The 18,531-nt window shown below is 37.8% G+C and overlaps 1 protein-coding gene across 1 annotated transcript; it reads left to right on the plus strand.

Moving 5' to 3' along the window:
- Positions 1-10,067: 10,067 nt before the first annotated feature.
- Positions 10,068-14,731, plus strand: LOC126784008 (protein FAR-RED ELONGATED HYPOCOTYL 3-like). The gene is made up of 6 exons (XM_050509522.1): positions 10,068-10,151; positions 10,330-10,422; positions 11,228-11,315; positions 13,026-13,160; positions 13,356-13,474; positions 13,775-14,731. The coding sequence occupies exons 1-6, from the start codon at positions 10,068-10,070 to the stop codon at positions 14,729-14,731; spliced, it is 1,476 nt and encodes a 491-aa protein (XP_050365479.1).
- Positions 14,732-18,531: the final 3,800 nt, after the last annotated feature.

Genomic DNA, 18,531 nt, shown 5'->3' on the forward strand with positions numbered 1-18,531 from the left:
AAGACAAGAAGAAGGCTAATAGCGCCCGATATAATATATCTATACGTTCAAAAGCGGGAACGTTTATGAAAAATTTACCTTGGAGGGTTTGTAGTATACGGGAGTAGCTTCTCTTGAGCGAAGTCCTTACTTGTGACTTTCACGTCTCTTGCGTGAATATGCGGGAGGAGCAATTTTGAGCGATTTGATGCGGGAACTTGCGGGGCAAAAAGATTTCTTTACGGAGGAAGCGCTGCGGGGCTGCGGGGCTGCGTGCAGGAGCTGCGGGGCTGCAGGGCTGCGGGGCTGCGGGGCTGCAGGGCTTGAGAGGGCAGGGGCTGCGAGGGTAGTCAGGGGCTGCGAGGGCAGGCAGGGGCTGCGAGGGCAGGCAGGGGCTGCGACGGTGGCAGGGGCTTGCGGCGGCGGCAGGAGGATGCGGCGACGGCAGGAGGCTTGCTGCGGCGGAGGAAGGGAAGAAGAAAAAATTTCGGAAGGCTCTAAAAGATTCAGGGTTTTAGGGCTTCGTGCTGATAACGTGTTTGAGGATGAAATACTTGTATATTATTGAATGATATGGGGGCCTATATATAGGCATTTACAACACCACAATCCCGTAGGATTCGGAGTCCTAATCTACTACGGAGATGCTAATCTATCTCCTAACAGGAAACCTATTAGGCTAAGACACACACAAGGGTAGAATAGTAATTCTCCCGGAACAAATATGCATTTTTTAATTAAAATTTCATTATTAATGTTACTTTGTTAATAAAAAAGTAAAAATATAGGTTTTTATTTAAATTCATAGGAAGGTGGGATTTGTCCCGTCCTGTCCCAACCGGGATTAATCCCGAGTGGGATGCATTCTTAAAAACCCTCGTCCCGTCCCATCCCGTCCCGTGCCCGCCCCTAGTGTGAACTGTGAGTGTGTAAACTACTATGTGAAGTGCCCTCTGCTGTATTTATCTGGTGTGGTGTGTTTTTTTCTTCATGTAAGTTTGTATTTAAATTTTAATCATGTGTAGCTAAGTTGTTTACTTAAGAGGACGGCTCTGAGTTATGTATTTGTATTTATGTTGAATAAATAGAACTCTATTTGGTGCCCTAAAACTCCGTCGCAAAAATATTTAAATTTGCTTGATTTTTTACTCGTTTAGTCAAATTTGCATGTTTCATCTGTGTTTATTCTGCATTATTAGAACCCATATTTATTGCTTTCTAGGACAGCAGTTATTTCGCCAAAAGAAAAGTAACTGTTTAGATAAATAGGTCGTTAGGTGAAAATTATTGAAATGTTGTTAAAACTAGGTTCATAATAGAGCAGTAATAAAAAAATTTACTATCTAGACTTCGTCGTTATCACTGTTCACTATTACTGTACATGTATACTGTTCAGCACTGTTCACGCAGAATTTTCCGGTTGATTTGGTTCTTTCTACAATCTTCACAATTTTATGGAATCAATAAGCACAATGATATCCTTTGTATAATCATGATTTCTCACTGCAAAAAAATATGGGTACCACCCACGTGCTGGATTCGTGGCTATTGCTCACTTCTCCACGTTATTATGTGGGCATTGGGGTTCCACCACAGTGCAGCAACAATTTCAGAAAATGTGCTTATTACTCCCATGGCTAATTGCATCACGTATCCAAAGCATTTGTAGAAATTCTCTATCAATGGGACCCACCCATTATGTGTGTTCAATTATCCCACGTTTAGTTTTGTTTCGTGACTCCATTAATATATTATTCAAAAAAACCCTGGCAGTCAATTGACTACCTTAATTGACTGTCCATGAGACCCAAAATCACTAGATTTTCGTATACGTATATGTATATAACAACGAAATTCTCATTCTACTCATCAAACTCTCAAACTCAAGCCTTGTTGGCTTGTCTACTAACAAATAAGTTAATCCCTAAATTCTTGAGAGAGGAAGCGATCAGCTATTGTGGACATACACCAATACTCTGTCACTCACAAACCATTGATTTCACTTATCTTTTCTGCAAATTTAAACAGAAACATTTCAACATGGTATTTATTAACAGTTCGTGGCTGCTTGTAAAATATATGAACAACTATTTTAAAATCAACTGTAAATTACATCAATCTTCACGTGTTATCGATACTTAAAACACTAAAACAAAACTTAGATGGAAGGAATCACCTGTCGTTTGAAGTTCCGATGCTTAAGCTGTTTGCAACTAAATTACTGCATAATTGACAAGCCAGAAAATTCTCCATGTGCTGTTACTAATGAACTAGATATTTGGTATACAATTAAGGTAAATAGAATACTGATTAAATATAAACCTTTCAAATGGATCTTATATATGTAGAGGCCTGAATGGAGCCCGGGGAAGGAATATGCTTTTTTCATAACTCCGAAATTTCGAATGATAAAAATCCGATTTCGAAGCAATGAAAACTCTAAAATAATCTCAAATATATTAAAATAATCTTGTAGTAACAGTGTATCAAAACTGAGTTCATAGTACGACTCAGTCGACTTGAATAATACATAACCAGTTTATACCTCAAGTATTATGACAAATTGAAATGTAAAATTCACTCAATCCTCACCACAAATAGAAGAAATAAACTTCAGCAATCTTCAGAGTAAGCCCTCTGAATCTGCTAATCCACACATGCAGAACTATCTCCTACACTATCGAATAGGTGCACCGGGATTGTAAACACAAACCCGGTAAGGCTTTCAGCCCATATGAGTAAACCAACAGTATAACATACATCGCATAGAAAGGAATTATGACAGAAAACATTTAAAGACAAGAGTTCTCATAAGACGCTGGACGGCCCATCTAGTTGTCCAATATTATTTAAAATATGTGTACTCATGAGACATTGGGCAACCTATCTGTTTACCCAATATCAATTAAAAACACGCGTACTCATGAGACCCAGGTACCCATCTGTTACCCCTCATGCAGTACGCCCACAGACACTGGGCAACTCATATGTTACCCAATATCACTCAAAAATGGGTACTCATGAGACCAAGGCAACCCATATGTTACCCCTCATGCGTAACTGACACCGGACCAAGGCTAGGTTCCGATTACTGCTAACAACATCTGAAGACCAGAAAACGTTTTAACAAGACTCAATGTTAAAATCACGTACAATATAACAATCAACACATGTTTATTGTACTACAACCAAGTGACTCTTGCACAACAATATAAATATGGTCACCACAATATAATCTCATTTGGAAATAAAAACCGTAACATTATATAATATAGCAACCCATATATATGTATTGTATTTACCATTTTTGTACACATACACAACCCACTATATTATATAAATGTCCCCGTTCAATATTTTTAAGAAATCGTAAATATGAGTCACCGTCAAGGGTAGACTTGTCATAGTGAGATTTATTCACTTTATTTCCTGCGTGCAACTTCAACGACACCGAGAGTGATTCCCTCACTCATTTCTTTAGTCACCTAATAGCATAACAACGTGCTTAGATAATGGTATGTAAAATCACATATGACTATTCATTACAGCTGAATTATTATTCATGAAACAATGTTTTGCAAAATTATTGTTCCTAAAACACTGTCCATGAAATTACTGTTCACCAATTTACTGTTCACCATGTATTGTTCACGCGTCGCCGCAGATGACAGCGCGTGAGCCTCATGCGCCATCTCAGTCCACCGCGCGTGGCTTTCACGCACCACCTCAGTCCACCGCGCGTGGTGCTCACGCGCCACTCAGACGACCGCGCGTGAGCTTGCATGCGGCCACCAATTTCACCCATTTTCCCACCTGCTCCCTCCCACAGCCTAACACCGTCTCTCCGCCACCCCAGTTCCTCCCACGTGCCGCCGTAGGCGGCAGCATGCGCAGCACCGACTCCTTCGTACAAACATCGTCAAATCACAACACAATCAACACCAAAAATGTATATCATACGGAGAGAGATGTTTTCGTATCTATATCAGACCCTAGAACCTCCTGAAAGTCGCCGGAGACGCCCAAGATACCAAGGGTGGGTGAAATCGTGGTGGATGAAAGGGCGGCGTGATTTGAGCTCCCAATCACTTACAAACGAGCCCAGAGGTGAGGATCAACGGAAAGAAGTTGGCCCCGAGCTCTTGTGTCGCCGGAGACGGAGCTTGGACGGCGGCGAAATCTGCAGAAATTTCAAATCGCCGATCTGGCTTCAAGGCGGCGAGAGGCGGCTTGTCGCGTCCAAGGGCCGGAGTAGCAGACCGTGCGATGGTTTTCGGACTGGCAGTAAAGGCCACGGTGGCCGGAGGTGGGAGATCGGCAGTGGTGAATTTGGTGAGGGAGGGTCGGGGGAGGGAGAGAGAGCTGCGTGGGGGGGGGTTTCCTTTTTTGGAAATTTGGTTTTCCCAAAAATTTCCTTTTATACATTTCCGAATTCGGAACCCAACTTACGTTGATAATAACTTTCACATACGACATCGGATTAAGGTGCGCCACATGTCCACGAAATCGTATCGACAAGCTCTACATCTTCTGTGAATGAAGTTTTCGGAGATGTGTGACAGAATAAAAGTCGACTCTCAAGCCATAGAAAAACGTAATGTTTTTGATCTTAAACTTCTGGAAATCTGTTTCGTTTCGCAAGACATCGACAAAAGGGCGTAAAATGCGATTTTATTCAAATTACCAAGTTTTAATAATCTACAAGAATTATACGAATTTAAACCCGGAAATTCGGGTATTACAGCTTCAAAATATGATCGGGTATCATAATAAGCAATCTGAAAAGTTGGAAATTTTTCAAAAGAACATAACTATAAATTCACACACAAGTAAGCTATCAGTTTGTCACAACAATCATGTTTTTAGTATATATAAACCTTTAGGCTATAGCTTAACATGTGGTCCAAATACCTCTAGTAAAGTCATGTTAACAAACTATAGATTCATTTCCTTCAAAAAAAAAAACTATGGATTCACAATACAGTAGAGATAAGTAAATAATCACAAACTCAAGACTTTTTTTGGTTATCTAGATGGTTTTGAACACTGCAGACCATATCAACCACACTTTTAAAGTTTACTATCAATAAGTAGACATAATTTTATTAACATGTTTAAGGCTTTAAAATTTTCACTACCTTGAAGATCATCGGTGAGATTCCTGGATATATTTCTTTAAGAGGTGGCAAACTGCAGGTGTACATGTCTGAAAAGAAAATTAAGAGATTATAAACTAGAAGCAGGAATGCAGAAATACATAGTGCATAAAACTAATTTGTACTTATTGTTACTGTATAGAAGTAAGAACATGACACTGAAACAAATTAATCTCAAGCATTATTGGGTAATGGCAAGATTCAGCTTGGTAAACACAGCATAACACATAATCAAAATTTCCCAAGGAAAGAAAATGAAAACTACATCATAACTCTTTGATGGCTGATTAAATATGGAAATTCGTAAGCTATAGTGTAAAATTAGAAAGCTTGAAGAGGTTAAAGATCCACAGAAGTTAGCTATTAGCATTTTAATTCTAGCAAACCACATTGCTATAAATTAACCAGGATGACAAGAAAATGAAGCTAAAGAGTCTAAATTATTTCCCCCACCTCCTGACTACTTTCTTGTTAACACCAGAAATAAATGTTTTAAATCACCTGAAAGTGGAAGACCACAAGCAAAGTGAGCGCATATGAATTGAATGAGCCAAATCTGGGATTCTTCATATTTTGTGATTTTGCCCATTCTTTACTTACACAGGCAAGAGTATATCATATAAGAACATTTTAAAGAACGTTGAATTACAATATTGTCGTACCAAGTAATTGAATTAGGTATAAATATATATTGGTGAGTGCCGCAATAATTGTATTAAAACTTCCAAGCTGTATATAATTGAATCAGCTCACTGTCTAGATAATATCGTAACCATTGACTACTCTAAAAATAGCTATGTAGATTACATATGCTCAAGTCTCAATCAACGTAAAGTTTTCACTAATTATATTACTGCTCTCCATTAATCTGAAAAACATAGTACAATTTTCTTAATCATATGAAGAATATATATATATAAAGTTTTCACTACCAGTTTTATCTTTCCCCAATTTGAAAAAATATATATATACCCCCAAATCCGAACGCAATTTCACAAAATGACATTCTTGTAGATAGAAAATTTGCTTAGTCTTACAGGTAGGTGACAACTGACCAGATCTATTGAAAATTGAAAACACAAGTTAATTAGAGAACTACATTTGGGGAAGACAACTCTACGAATATTGAAGAGCATAGATAATAAACCGAAAGTGATGCTAAACCGAAAGTCTCTTTGCTCTGTTTGACTTGGCATTAGAGCCGCCGAGATCCTTCGGCAATCTTGCTTCCGCTGCAGAGAAAATTTTGTTGGTTCCTTTAACGTCTGCTTGTCCTTTTGTTACTGCTGGTTCCGGAAAGGTTGCAGGGAATGTTATGTCCGTTTCTTGGTGCGGTCTCGTGAGTTTGTGTAGTCCTTTTGGTGGTGTTTTGTTAAAGTTGCTGGTCCTTGAATTGTTATTTGTCTTTTGTGTTTATTGTGAGTGCCAAGAAGAAAGATGGTTGTTTTGTCGATTATTGAAGAAAAGAAAGATACACAGGAGGGACCATGTGAGAAGAGTCATGTGACATAGTAAGCTAGTTGTCGTTGTTCAGAATGTTAGTGACAATTCAAGTTTTGGTGTAGAACTTGATGGCATCAACTATCAGTTCTGGCAGAGGCTCATGAAGCTTCATATTCAAGGAAGTGGAAAGTGGAGTTATGTTGCTGGAACGACTGTAAGACATACTGCAGGACTGAAAGTTGATGAATGGGATACTGCGAATACTAATGTGATGACAATTCTTCTAAAAGCTATGACTCCAGAGCTGATCCCATTTCTCCCAAAGCAATTTGGGATTCTGTTGCTGCTACATATTATGATGGAAGTGACTATGCTCGCATCCATGAATTGAATGCCAAAGCTTTTAGAGTAATTCAAAGTGGGCAAACTATTACAAATTTTTATGCAAGTTTGAAGACAATTTGGCAGGAGCTTGATCAGAGAAACCTGAATCCTATGACATTTGAAGCAGATATTACTTCTTATCGGAAGGAGTGAAGGTATTTAAGTTCTCCTTATTGAACCAGGAAAACAAAATAAGCCAAGTATTTGACTTTTTGCTTTATTGTATTAGCTTTTGGAGTTGCTTAGAATATGCATTTTGTGTTGCTTAATATGTGGATCTGTGGAGTTTAGAAATATCTCACCCTAATCAGTAGCTGATCTTATATCAAGGTAATTGTTTCCTCTTTTGTCAAACTTTCCTTGATTTGTTGATCTGATGTGACTTGATCTATGCAGTGATTATGGGGGAGAGTTTCTATATAAACATTGCAACTTTAGAAGAGTTGTGTGTGTGTCTTAGTGCTTATTTGAGTGATTTTATTGCATATATCTTATTGGCTTTTGTTGAGCTTGTTATTGCAGGGTAAAAGAGAGTATACACAAGTGAGGAAGAAGACTAGTCTAGTTTAGCTAAAGCACATCTTGTTGTGTTAGTGAGATCTAGAGTCAGTTAACTAGACAAGTGTGATTGTCATTAGATATATATATATATATATATATATCAAACTGTATGTACAAGTAGATAATTGGTCTGTAAAGTGTTAGTTAATAACTACACTACTTGAACTAGTTTGCATTTTGACTCTCTCAATATTGGATTGATTGTCATGTGGACTACATGAAAAGTCTCGTAGTGGTTTTGTCTTGATGAAGGTTTCCACGAAAATACTGTGTTCTTATTTCTCTAGTTTACTGTCAATTAAACTATTCTTTACATAACTTCTCCATCTAGCATTTTCAAGGAGCAAGACAATAGATGCGTGTTCATATTTGTCTGGCTGCCTTGGATCCTCAATTTGAAGGAGCCAAGAATGAATTGCTACATCATGCGACTCTACCAACTTTGGAACAAGCTTTTGCTTATATAAGAAGAGATGAAGGCAATAAGGCTGCTGCTCAAAATAGTCATATTGAAATATCGAGTTTGGTGATTTAAGCTACATCTCCATCACAACCTCGTATTGAGAATTCTGCATTAGTTCGATCTCATGTCCAGTATCAATCTCAGAATCAAGGGTATAACCCGCATCGAAGTTATAGTCAGGTGACTTGCTACTATTGCAAGGAGCCTGGTCATGTCAAGAATCAGTGTCCTAAGCTACAAAAATCCAATTAAAATTTTGGTTGGAGATTGTTTCACTTAAATTGCATGTACGCAAAGCCGATACAAACCCGAAAGCAGCCTTTAGCCCTGACATTGAGGTCTAATCACTTGAGTGAGATCTGGTTATGGCATCGACATCTAAGTCATCCTTTTTTCGGAGTTATGAAGAAGTCCATGCCTTCACTATTCATGGGTATTAGTGAGTCTAGACTACATTGTGAAACTTGTGCTATGGCTAAGAGTCATCGGTCTAGTTATCCTTTAAGTTTTCATTCTAATACTCTGCATTTTAAGTTGATTCATTCGGATTTATGGGGTCCTTCTAAACACTCTACTCTGTCTGGAATGCGATATTTATATTTTGTATTGTTCATCGATGATTTTACTTGATTATCTTGGGTGGTGTTGTTGAAGTCAAAAGATTACGTTTTTCTTTTTCTGCTTTTACAACATTCCATAATATGTAGCATACTCAATATGATGGCCATGTTAAAATATGTTGTTCTGATAATGGGGAAGAGTTTGTTAACCATTCATTTCATGTATATTTTCAAAATCATGGCATAATACATCAGACTTCATTTCCACAAACAGCTTAACATAATGGAGCTTCTAAACGAAAGAATCTTCATCCCTTGGATACGGCTCAGTCTCTTCTTATGAGTGATAACATGCCTACGTAACTTTGGTGAGGCCGTGATGTGTGAGTCTCATTTGACTAATCGTTTGCCATTAGCTCCACTCCAAGGCCAAGTTCCCTTTAATGTCTTGTTTGAATATGTTTTTATTCCATATTTGAACACTCTTCTAGCTCGTGCTTTTGGTTGTGTTGCTTATGTCCATTTGTATAAAAATCAAGGGTTGAAATTGGATGCCAAAGCCTTAAGTGTGTGTTTGTGGGATTTGGTTCTCAACATAAAGGTTATAAGTATTATCATCCTCAATCTCAGAGATTTTATGTTACCATGAACATTACATTCATTGAGGATATATGTTACTTTCTACCTCCTGTGACTTCCCGTCAGGGGGAAAAGACTTATTTTTACGAAGATATGTTCAATGGACTAGATGGAAGGCTCACAGCAGTTTCATCAAAATTGAAATATTTGGAGGAAGAAATAGAAAAAGGAGAATGCATAAATGAGTTAGACAAAGAAAAAATGACTAGTCGTCCTCATTGTAACGACAAGGAGTTGATAAAACCTTATGATTTGTTTATAGAAGAAAATGCCAAGGTGTCGTTGATTCGCCAACAAGGAGGAGGGGATCATTTTCAAACTGCTTGAAAATCGGGTTGACGTCGATCAACGATGACAGTCAGAGTGCCGGTGTTGGCTTCTAGTCCATCTCAGATCCACCCAGATTTAGCGCTTCGATCGGAGAAGAATTGGCGCCGATCATATAAGCTTTTTCCGGTGCCAAGATAGAGGAAACCAGCAATAATTCGGTCGGTACGATTTCATCTAGACACCTAATGTGAATTGAGTAGTTTTTTTCAACAGAAGAAGGAATTTTTGATAAAAAATCCGAATGTGAATAGTACTCATGGCTCCCCTTCTCCTTCACAAGTCTCTCCAACTTATGCATCACCTGAAGTATGTTCTAGTTCTGATGTGTTTAGTACTCTGTCTACTAAACAGATTCCTTATTGGGCAACTCGTGATCAACCTCCTAAACAGTATGAATCCACTCTAAGTGCTAAATCTAGATACCTTGTTGTTAATTATGTGTCAACCCATTGACTTTCTAAACCATATGTTGCGTTTGTATATCAATTATCCACTATGTCTATTCCAAGTAAAGTGCATGATGCAATATGAAATGATAGATGGATGCAAGCAATGAAAGTTGAGATGGATGCTTTGAAAGAACTGTACATGGGAGTTAGTACCATTGCCACATGGAAAGAAGACAGTTGGTTGTTGGTGGGTGTATACGGTGAAACATAATTCAGATGGGTATGTTGACAGGTATAAAGCCAAGTTAGTGGCTAAGGGTTACATTTAGAAGTATAGGGTGGATTATGATGATACATGTGGCAAGATTAGCACAATTCGTGTACTACTCTCACTAGCTGCTAATCTTGATTGATCATTATAACAGTTTGATGTAAATAATGCTTTCTTGCATGGTGATTTGCATGAAGAAGTTTATATGGATGTACCTTATGGAGATAGTACTTCTACTGGAGAACAGGTGGTGTGCAACTTAAAGAAGTCTTTTATGGCTTGAAGCAATCTTCTAGAGCGTGGTTTGGCTGATTCACCAAGTTCATGATGAAGATAGGACACCAACAAAGCAATTCAGATCACACCTTGTTTCTTAAACATCGGTGTGGCACTACACAAAAATTGAGATGGACAATGGTTTTTTACCATTGTCTGATGAAGGGCTATGTCATTCTCTATTGAATGATTGTCTCTTTGATGATTCAGACAGTGCACAAAAAACATTGTCAATAGGTCAGCTCAAACAATGGACATGATTAAATGATCTATTGTCTGATATCCAGAATAAAAAAAACTTCTTCTAGAAAAAGCATTGTATAAAAACATCTTTAACAATGTAGGCTAAAAAAACCGTTGTCTTATGTGAATCTATGCAATAGAGTTGTAACGTCAACTATTGTGCTTGTACTTATTAGACAACGGTATTTTTCTCAATTGCATTATAGATAGGTTGATCAGACAATGGTCTTTTAGTTTTACTTTTTGTAATTGTTCGCCAATTGTTAGACAATAGTTTATATTTACAATTGTATTGCGTACTAAAAAGTTAAAGTAAATTTTCAGTATTTTGTAGTGTATCTTCAATTTGGATATAATAGTAAAATAAGATATTCAATACGCATACATTTTCTTTGATAGCAAAATCAATATTTAAAATTCACAAGTGTATGCCCAGTCCGATGGCACGCCCTTGAGGCAGCGTCGTCGATGGCACGCCTTTGAGGTAGCGTCGTCGGACGGGCTAGATAAAACCTTGAGTCTGGTGATGGCAGGTCAAATCTAGAGGCTGGCAGAAAGGTGGAGATGTTGCGTCTCTGAGTGCCAATGGTGGTGGTTCTAGACTTCGAGCAGCACCAGGAGGTTGGGTTAGAGTCAATCTACCTTTAGGAGGAACCAGCTTGGTCGTGGGAGCGATTTGTGGTGGTGGCGCGATGTTGGAGATTGCCGGATGACGATGGTGTGGATACATCACTATGAGCCCCTAGATCTAGATCTGATCGAGTTTGTCCGACTTGGTATGGGCAATTTTGTTCTAACCTGAAGGGGAGAGGGGTGGTTGGATAGGCAGGTGGTGGAGCTCTCGGTGTTAGATCGACATCGGCGGCATCGATGGAAAAGGTGCATCGCCATTGCTGCATTTGGCTGAGTATATTTGGGCCTGGTGGTAATATGGCCTAATTCTGGGCTTGGGCTTGTACTTGGGTTCGACCTTTGGTCAGAAATATTTCTATTTTATTTCAGTTAGGCTTTTATTGTATGATTATTAGTTTATGGTTATTGTGGGCTGGAGTTTATCTCTAGTCCACTGTTATTGGGCGTTTGTGAATCGCTTCACTACGCACCACTTTTATTTTCGAATTATGCTTTATTTTATTATTGTTACTAGGAATATTGAATTTCTAGAATGAGTAGACATATGTTATGTATCATGTGAGTATGCTCACAAGTCACAACCTCATGTCTATTTGTAGATGGTAGCGGAGAAATATGTAATGGCTATTCTGGCATTGATTCTTTTTTTTTTAACCAAGTGGTTTCTTTCAAAAATATTTAAAATTCACAATGAAACCAACAAATGAAGAAACACCTTAGTACCACACTTTTCTAAACTCACCACACTTTTATACCAATATTCACCAAACACTTCAAGCACTCAAAGCTGATTATTCTCACGCTCAGCTGATTATACAAAACTCACCTCAAGGCCAAACTCGCTCTTAGTCTTTAAACTAGACCTGGAGCCAAGAAATCTTCAATCACAAAACGTAACAAGCATTTCAAGAAAACTACCATAGTGTAACTACCCAAGTATAAATGTGTATACCAAATGTAGCAGAGTTTATTACCTTATTGTTCTTAAGTTAAAATTTAATCTATTTGGACAAGTTTCTCTCTTCTGTATATAGTACAGTTGAGTAGCCATAGAGCCGCCGATGCTACCGTTCGCAACCATCAAGTTGCAAAATGAGTAGTGGATTTAGAAAAGCCTCATATACTGGGATGTCTATATAATCACTAGACAATATACAACAAACAAGCATATCAATAACAAGTACCTTCTATCAGACTAGCATTTACAAAAGGGGGCTGATTTTTGCACACCCTAAACTGATAACCACACACCCTTTCATTACTTTAATATTACTTCACCACAAATATTTTTCATGTTCTGAAAATACCCCTTATCTCTTTTCCTCTATCTCTGGTCCCCCCCCCCCCCTCTCTTTTCCTCCCAGCCTCCCAACCCTTTCACAGAAAGACATCTTCGTCTTCTCTGGTCCCCCCCTCTCTTTTCCTCCCAGCCTCCCAAACTTATTGGAAAATCTGGAATCCAAATCAGGTGATCATCCCGCCCATTTCCTTCACTCTTTTTACTGTATCTACTATAATGCCACGGGTAGTTGTTATTGTTCTTCATCTTTTCGCTCATATCAATTGCACAGTTTTGTTCATTATGATTGATGGGTAATATGTATTCTGATAGATTGAGGAATTTGGAGTCTTTATGTGTTTCGAATTATTTTCAAATAGCTTATATTGATTTTTTTTCATCTTTCTACTTGAAATCAGTTGTTGAGGAGGGTACTGTGATGGAAGAAGATCCTCTAGATGCTGGGTTAGAAATTTCTATGTCTTCGGATAATATGGAAGAAGACTTACAATCTAATCACCCATCTACTGTCATTGAAAGCCTTGCTGCCAACCGTAAGTATCCTTGTCCATTCTTAATGTGTCCTACCTGTGTATTGTTATGTAGTGTGTGCTATATATCTGTGTGTGTATAGCTATAGAATGCAATTAGCTAGCCTTTTATTGAACAACTTAGTGTGTGTATACCTGTGTGTGTATAGCTACAGAATGCAACTATAACCGTGACTAAACCTTAATCATTATCTTCAGGCCCTTCTTCTAGTGATTGTTCTACTGAGTTCCTCTCCTTACTGACAAAATCTTTTGAAAATAGAGACGACCTTGTCACTATTATTCATAAGATTGGGTCGCAGCATGGGTATGCTATGGTAATTCAAAGATCTAAGACTAAGTATGTGTGTATGGGTTGTGATAGAGGTTGTCATTACCGAACCAACTCTACACTTGGGGAGAAGAAAAATAAGTCAGCTTCCCGTCGGATAGATTGTCCTTTCAAAATTCTGGGAAGAATGACAGTTGATGGATTATGGAAGGTAGAGATAGGTAGCTCAATTCATAACCATGAGCCTTCTACTAATATGTTTGGACATCCATATTATCGTCGATTTACTAAAGAGGAAGATGTGCAAGTTGAACAAATGAGTTAGGCTGGCATAAAACCACGTCAGATTCTTTCTTCCCTTCGACAAAAAAATCCCAATCTTCTTGCTGTTTCCAAAACTGTATACAACAAGACAGCTAAATATAGGAGGGAGATCCTAGGTGGACGTTCAGTTATTCAAGCATTATTAGATGAGCTTGGTAATGCTGGTTTTATTCATAACTTGAAATGTGATGATTCTGGTCATTTGACACATTTGTTCTTTGCTCATCCCACTTCCATTGAGTTGACTAAAAATTTCTCTAATGTCTTTGTGATGGATTGTACTTATAAGACAAATAAGTACAAGATGCCATTACTTGAGATCGTAGGAGTGTCGAGCTTCAACACTTCATTCTACTCTTGTTTTGTTTTCATGCAAAAAGAGGAAACACAAGATTATATATGGGCTCTTGAGATGTTCAACAAGTTGATGGGAGATGGTAATCATCCATTGGCGATTGTAACTGATAGGGAGTTAGCATTAATGAAAGCAATACAAATTGTGTTTCCAATGACTCCTAATCTTTTGTGCATATGGCATATTGAAAAAAATATTCTTGCAAATTGTAGGGGTATGTTTAAGGATGATGCAGATTGGGATGCTTTTATGTCTTCTTGGATTGCCCTGATAAGGTCTTGGGATGTGTCAACGTTTAATGAAGCTTGGAACCATTTTAAGATTGAGTACAAAGACTATGCTTCGGTTGTGTCTTACATTGACAACACTTGGCTTCCATGGAAAGAGATGTTTGTGTTTGCATGGACAGGGCAGATTATGCATTTTGGTAATGGTGTGACTTCTAGAGTTGAAGGTGCACATGGTACCTTGAAGAAATATCTTCAAGTGTCTACTGGTGGTCTCCGGGAAGTGAAAGAAAATATTTGTCTTGTTATTCAGAATCAGTTTCAAGAAATTAAAACTCAACTTGAGAGTGAAAAGATCCGTGTTTCCGAAAAGCTTGTCATCCCTTTTTTCAAATAGTTGATTTATAAGGTATCATTCTATGCTTTATATGAGTTACAAAAGCAATATGTGTTGGCAAATACCAATGACTATTCATCTCAATGCAAAGGCCAATTTTCCAAAACCATGGGTCTTCCATGTGTGCACATGATCAAGGAGATGAATATCAAAGTATTGCCCCTAAATCTGATTCATAAGCAACGGAGGATTGACACAAGGTCATTCAATAATGATCATCATGCAAGCTTTGATCATGAAGATTCATTCAATTATCTTTTATCTGAGCTTAAAGAGAAGTATGAAAAACAGCCACTTATGCAAAAAGAAAATACTTTAAGGCAGGTTTCTCAAATTCTTGGTGCACCTTGTCCTTTAATTTTTGAGCCTACTCTTCAACCTCACAAAGGTCGTCTGGTGGGATCAACTAAAAGAAGGGAAACTAGCTCTATAAGGCGGGAACCTTCACATTTTGAGGCGGTGGAAAAGCACCTCGAAAGTGTAGTGGTTGTGGTAATGTTGGTCATTATCGTAACAAGTGTCCATCAAGGCGGGAACACAATGAGATAAAGTTGCAAGCTTCTTTTGGGTTAGTCATAATTCTCTCTTTACTTGCTTTCTTCCATCTGCTTGTGCATTCATAGTTTGATATTTGGGATTAGTGGTTAGGTTGAATTCTTTTCATTTTGCTGATGGTTTGATTGACACTTTGTTTTTTTTTTTCAGGTCCTAACAATTGAGCCAATTCGGGAGAACACGGGGTCAAGCCAAGCCCTTACCCGCCAAAATAGAATTTTTTCAATGATCTCAAGCACTCTTTATTCTATTTTTCAAGGCCTTTTTATTGGTTTGGACCGAAGAGGATATCAATGTATCTATTGTGCTATATTGTTGCTTCATGTATTGTTGCTTCTCTTTTCATGTATTGTTGCTTCTCTTTTTGGTGGACTGAAGAGCCAATTTCATGTATTGTTGCTTCTCTTTTTTTTTCTTTTTTTTTTTGTGGTAAAATATTGCTGCTCATGAAGATAATGGGTAATTGGGTATGTTGTGTCCAGGAAATTGCTTGAAAATAGATATGTTGGTTGGAGTGCACAAGGCAACCATTTTGAAAGATAAAAAGAGAACAAATCTGACATTGGGGTATTTTCGGAACAGAAAAAGTATTTGTGGTAAAGTAATATTAAAGTAATGAAAGGGTGTGTGGTTATCAATTTAGGGTGTGCAAAAATCAGCCCCCTTACAAAAACCTCTAACGGCCCTTAGAGTATCTTACATAGAAATAGGATGACATGGTTGTGTACTTTAGTCAAGGGCTCGAGGCAATAAAATTATATGCAACCTACTATTCAAAGTAACATTATTAACCACATTCCATAAAAACCAAAAAGTTCAATGGATCAATGTTGTGTCCAACAAAAATCATAAGAAGCAAAGCATACATCTTGCAAAAGAAGAAGATGAAAAGATATAGATTGACCTTTCAAAAGTACTTCTGTGTATGACTTTTGATCTACACACCGGTCTTTGTTCCTATATGTTCTGCAATCTACAAAGTACCAGTAGAAGGAGAAAGGGTCAAGAACTCAAGATCATGGCCCCAACTTACAAAAAAACTTACAGCAGTATATCATGTCAGGCATTTATAGTGCCGAATAGCTAATTATCAAACTAGTAAGTAGTGCAATCTCCAATGACCCATTAGTCCCATTTGCAGCAACTACAATTAGAGTACACAAGTGCCAAGCATTTACACCCTTAATTAGAGGAGTAAACAAGTAAAGGAGAAGAAGAATAATACAAATCTTTGACTCAATCACCACACCAAACAATCAAATTCAACAAACAACTCAAAATAGGTTCAATGGGAACGATGATTGCAATATCTGAAGCCTACATAAAACCTTAAAAATTAAACAAAACAAGTTTGACATCAGAAGCTTTGACCTAAAAGAAACCACTTCATTGAAGATAAGGCTCAAAACACTTGACATGCACAATCAAAAAGTTAACATATGTTCTCAAATCCTGCCCATAAACGATTTCAGTAACAAAAGTTCACCACCGTTTAAATATGCCTAAATTCATATAAATGATATACACAACATCATAGGCTGATCCAAACCTTATCATAATACTTGACATGCACAACAACATAGATGTTAGATTGCTGCTCTATCAGAGCAAACGCTTCACATATCGACATTCCTGACATCACATAAATCAATCACATTAGCTTCAAAACCTAGCTCAACCTTTAACCAATAACTTCTGTTCACATTTTATAATAGCGAAATACTAGAACATATCAATTTCAGCCTAAAATTAATTGTGGAGATAATGAAAATTATCTAAAGTAATGACCTCACCACCACCACTAATCCCAACTGTCATGTTTCTCCCAAACCTTTCAATGTTCTTCTCCCCACCATCTCCTTCTTCCATAATCTCGCCCTCAGACTCCGACAACCACACCCAACTTCTCAAAGCTTACTCCTCCGCCTAAACCATCTCTTACCCTTTCACTTTCACAGTTGACCTTATCATCTCCCTATCACCCACAACCCTCACCCCAAGTCCCACATCATCTCCAATGAGGAAGCCCAAGCCTTCGATATGTCAGCCATGACGAGCCACTATTGCAGATTTTAAATCGCAAGACGTCGCTACTTCTTGGTGGTCATGGATTGAGGACGCCGGTTGTTAAAATTTGGGGAATTCGGGTGTGTGTCTGTGTGTGTGTGTGAGAGAGAGAGAGACAGACAGAGAGACAGAGGAGGACAAGGACCAGGAGAAAGGAGGGAGAGAGTTTAAGGCAAGAGACGTACAAGGGTAAAAGGGAAGAAAGCTTTTCGCGGTTTGAATTCTTTGTTTCAGATCTGGTTTGTGCCGAAGTGTTAGTGAGAGGGGGAATCTATGAAGTGTTAAAAGGAATTTAAGCTGGAGAAAAGAGCTAGGGTTAAGAGTTAGTGAGGGGGATAAATGAGGGGGGAGAATTTAAGTGTTAAAAGAAATCTAAACTAGAGGGAAAAGATAGAGTTTCGAAGATAGATTTATTTAAAAAAAAACATTGTTAGTAATCTATATAGACAATGAATCTAAACACTACAACCAAATATTTTTTAAATAGATATTATCTGAGACAGTTCAAACAATGCTCAGAGAAATGAGAAAAACCATTGTATACAAATCTTATTCAGAAAATAGGTAGTGCAAAGAGCATTTTCTTAAAGGAAATTGATAATAATGTTTTCTAGGCCAAGATATAAATCATTGTCTTAAACATTACATGACAATGGTACATAAAAAACCATTGTCTGGCGCATCCCTTCAGACAATGGTTATTTTGAAACTATTGTCTGAAAGATCAGACAATTATTTTTTTTGGCGTACATTATCTATCAACCATTGTCTATTCAAATTTTGGTGTAGTTTAAAGTGACAGCTTTGATTATTTATGTTGATGATATGGTTGTGACAAGTGATGATTCAGATGAGATTCAAAGGTTACAAAGCCAGTTATCTTCAGAATTTGAGATGAAGGATTTGGGTAGTTTGAAATATTTTATGAAAATTAAGGTTGCTCGTGGAAAATATTGTATAGTTTTGAGCCAAAGGAAATATGTTATGGATTTGTTGGCAGACGTAGGTATGCTTAACTGTAAACCTGCTGATACTCTTATTGAGCATAATCAACTGTTAGCAAGATATTTGGATTAGGTTCTCGCGAATAAAGCCGGGTAACAGAGGTTAGTTGGTCAGTTTATTTACTTATCTCATACTAGACTTGATTTAGTCTATGCAGTTGGTGTAGTGAGTTA

Source organism: Argentina anserina, chromosome 2, assembly GCF_933775445.1.
Source record: "Argentina anserina chromosome 2, drPotAnse1.1, whole genome shotgun sequence".
NCBI lineage: Eukaryota > Viridiplantae > Streptophyta > Magnoliopsida > Rosales > Rosaceae > Argentina > Argentina anserina.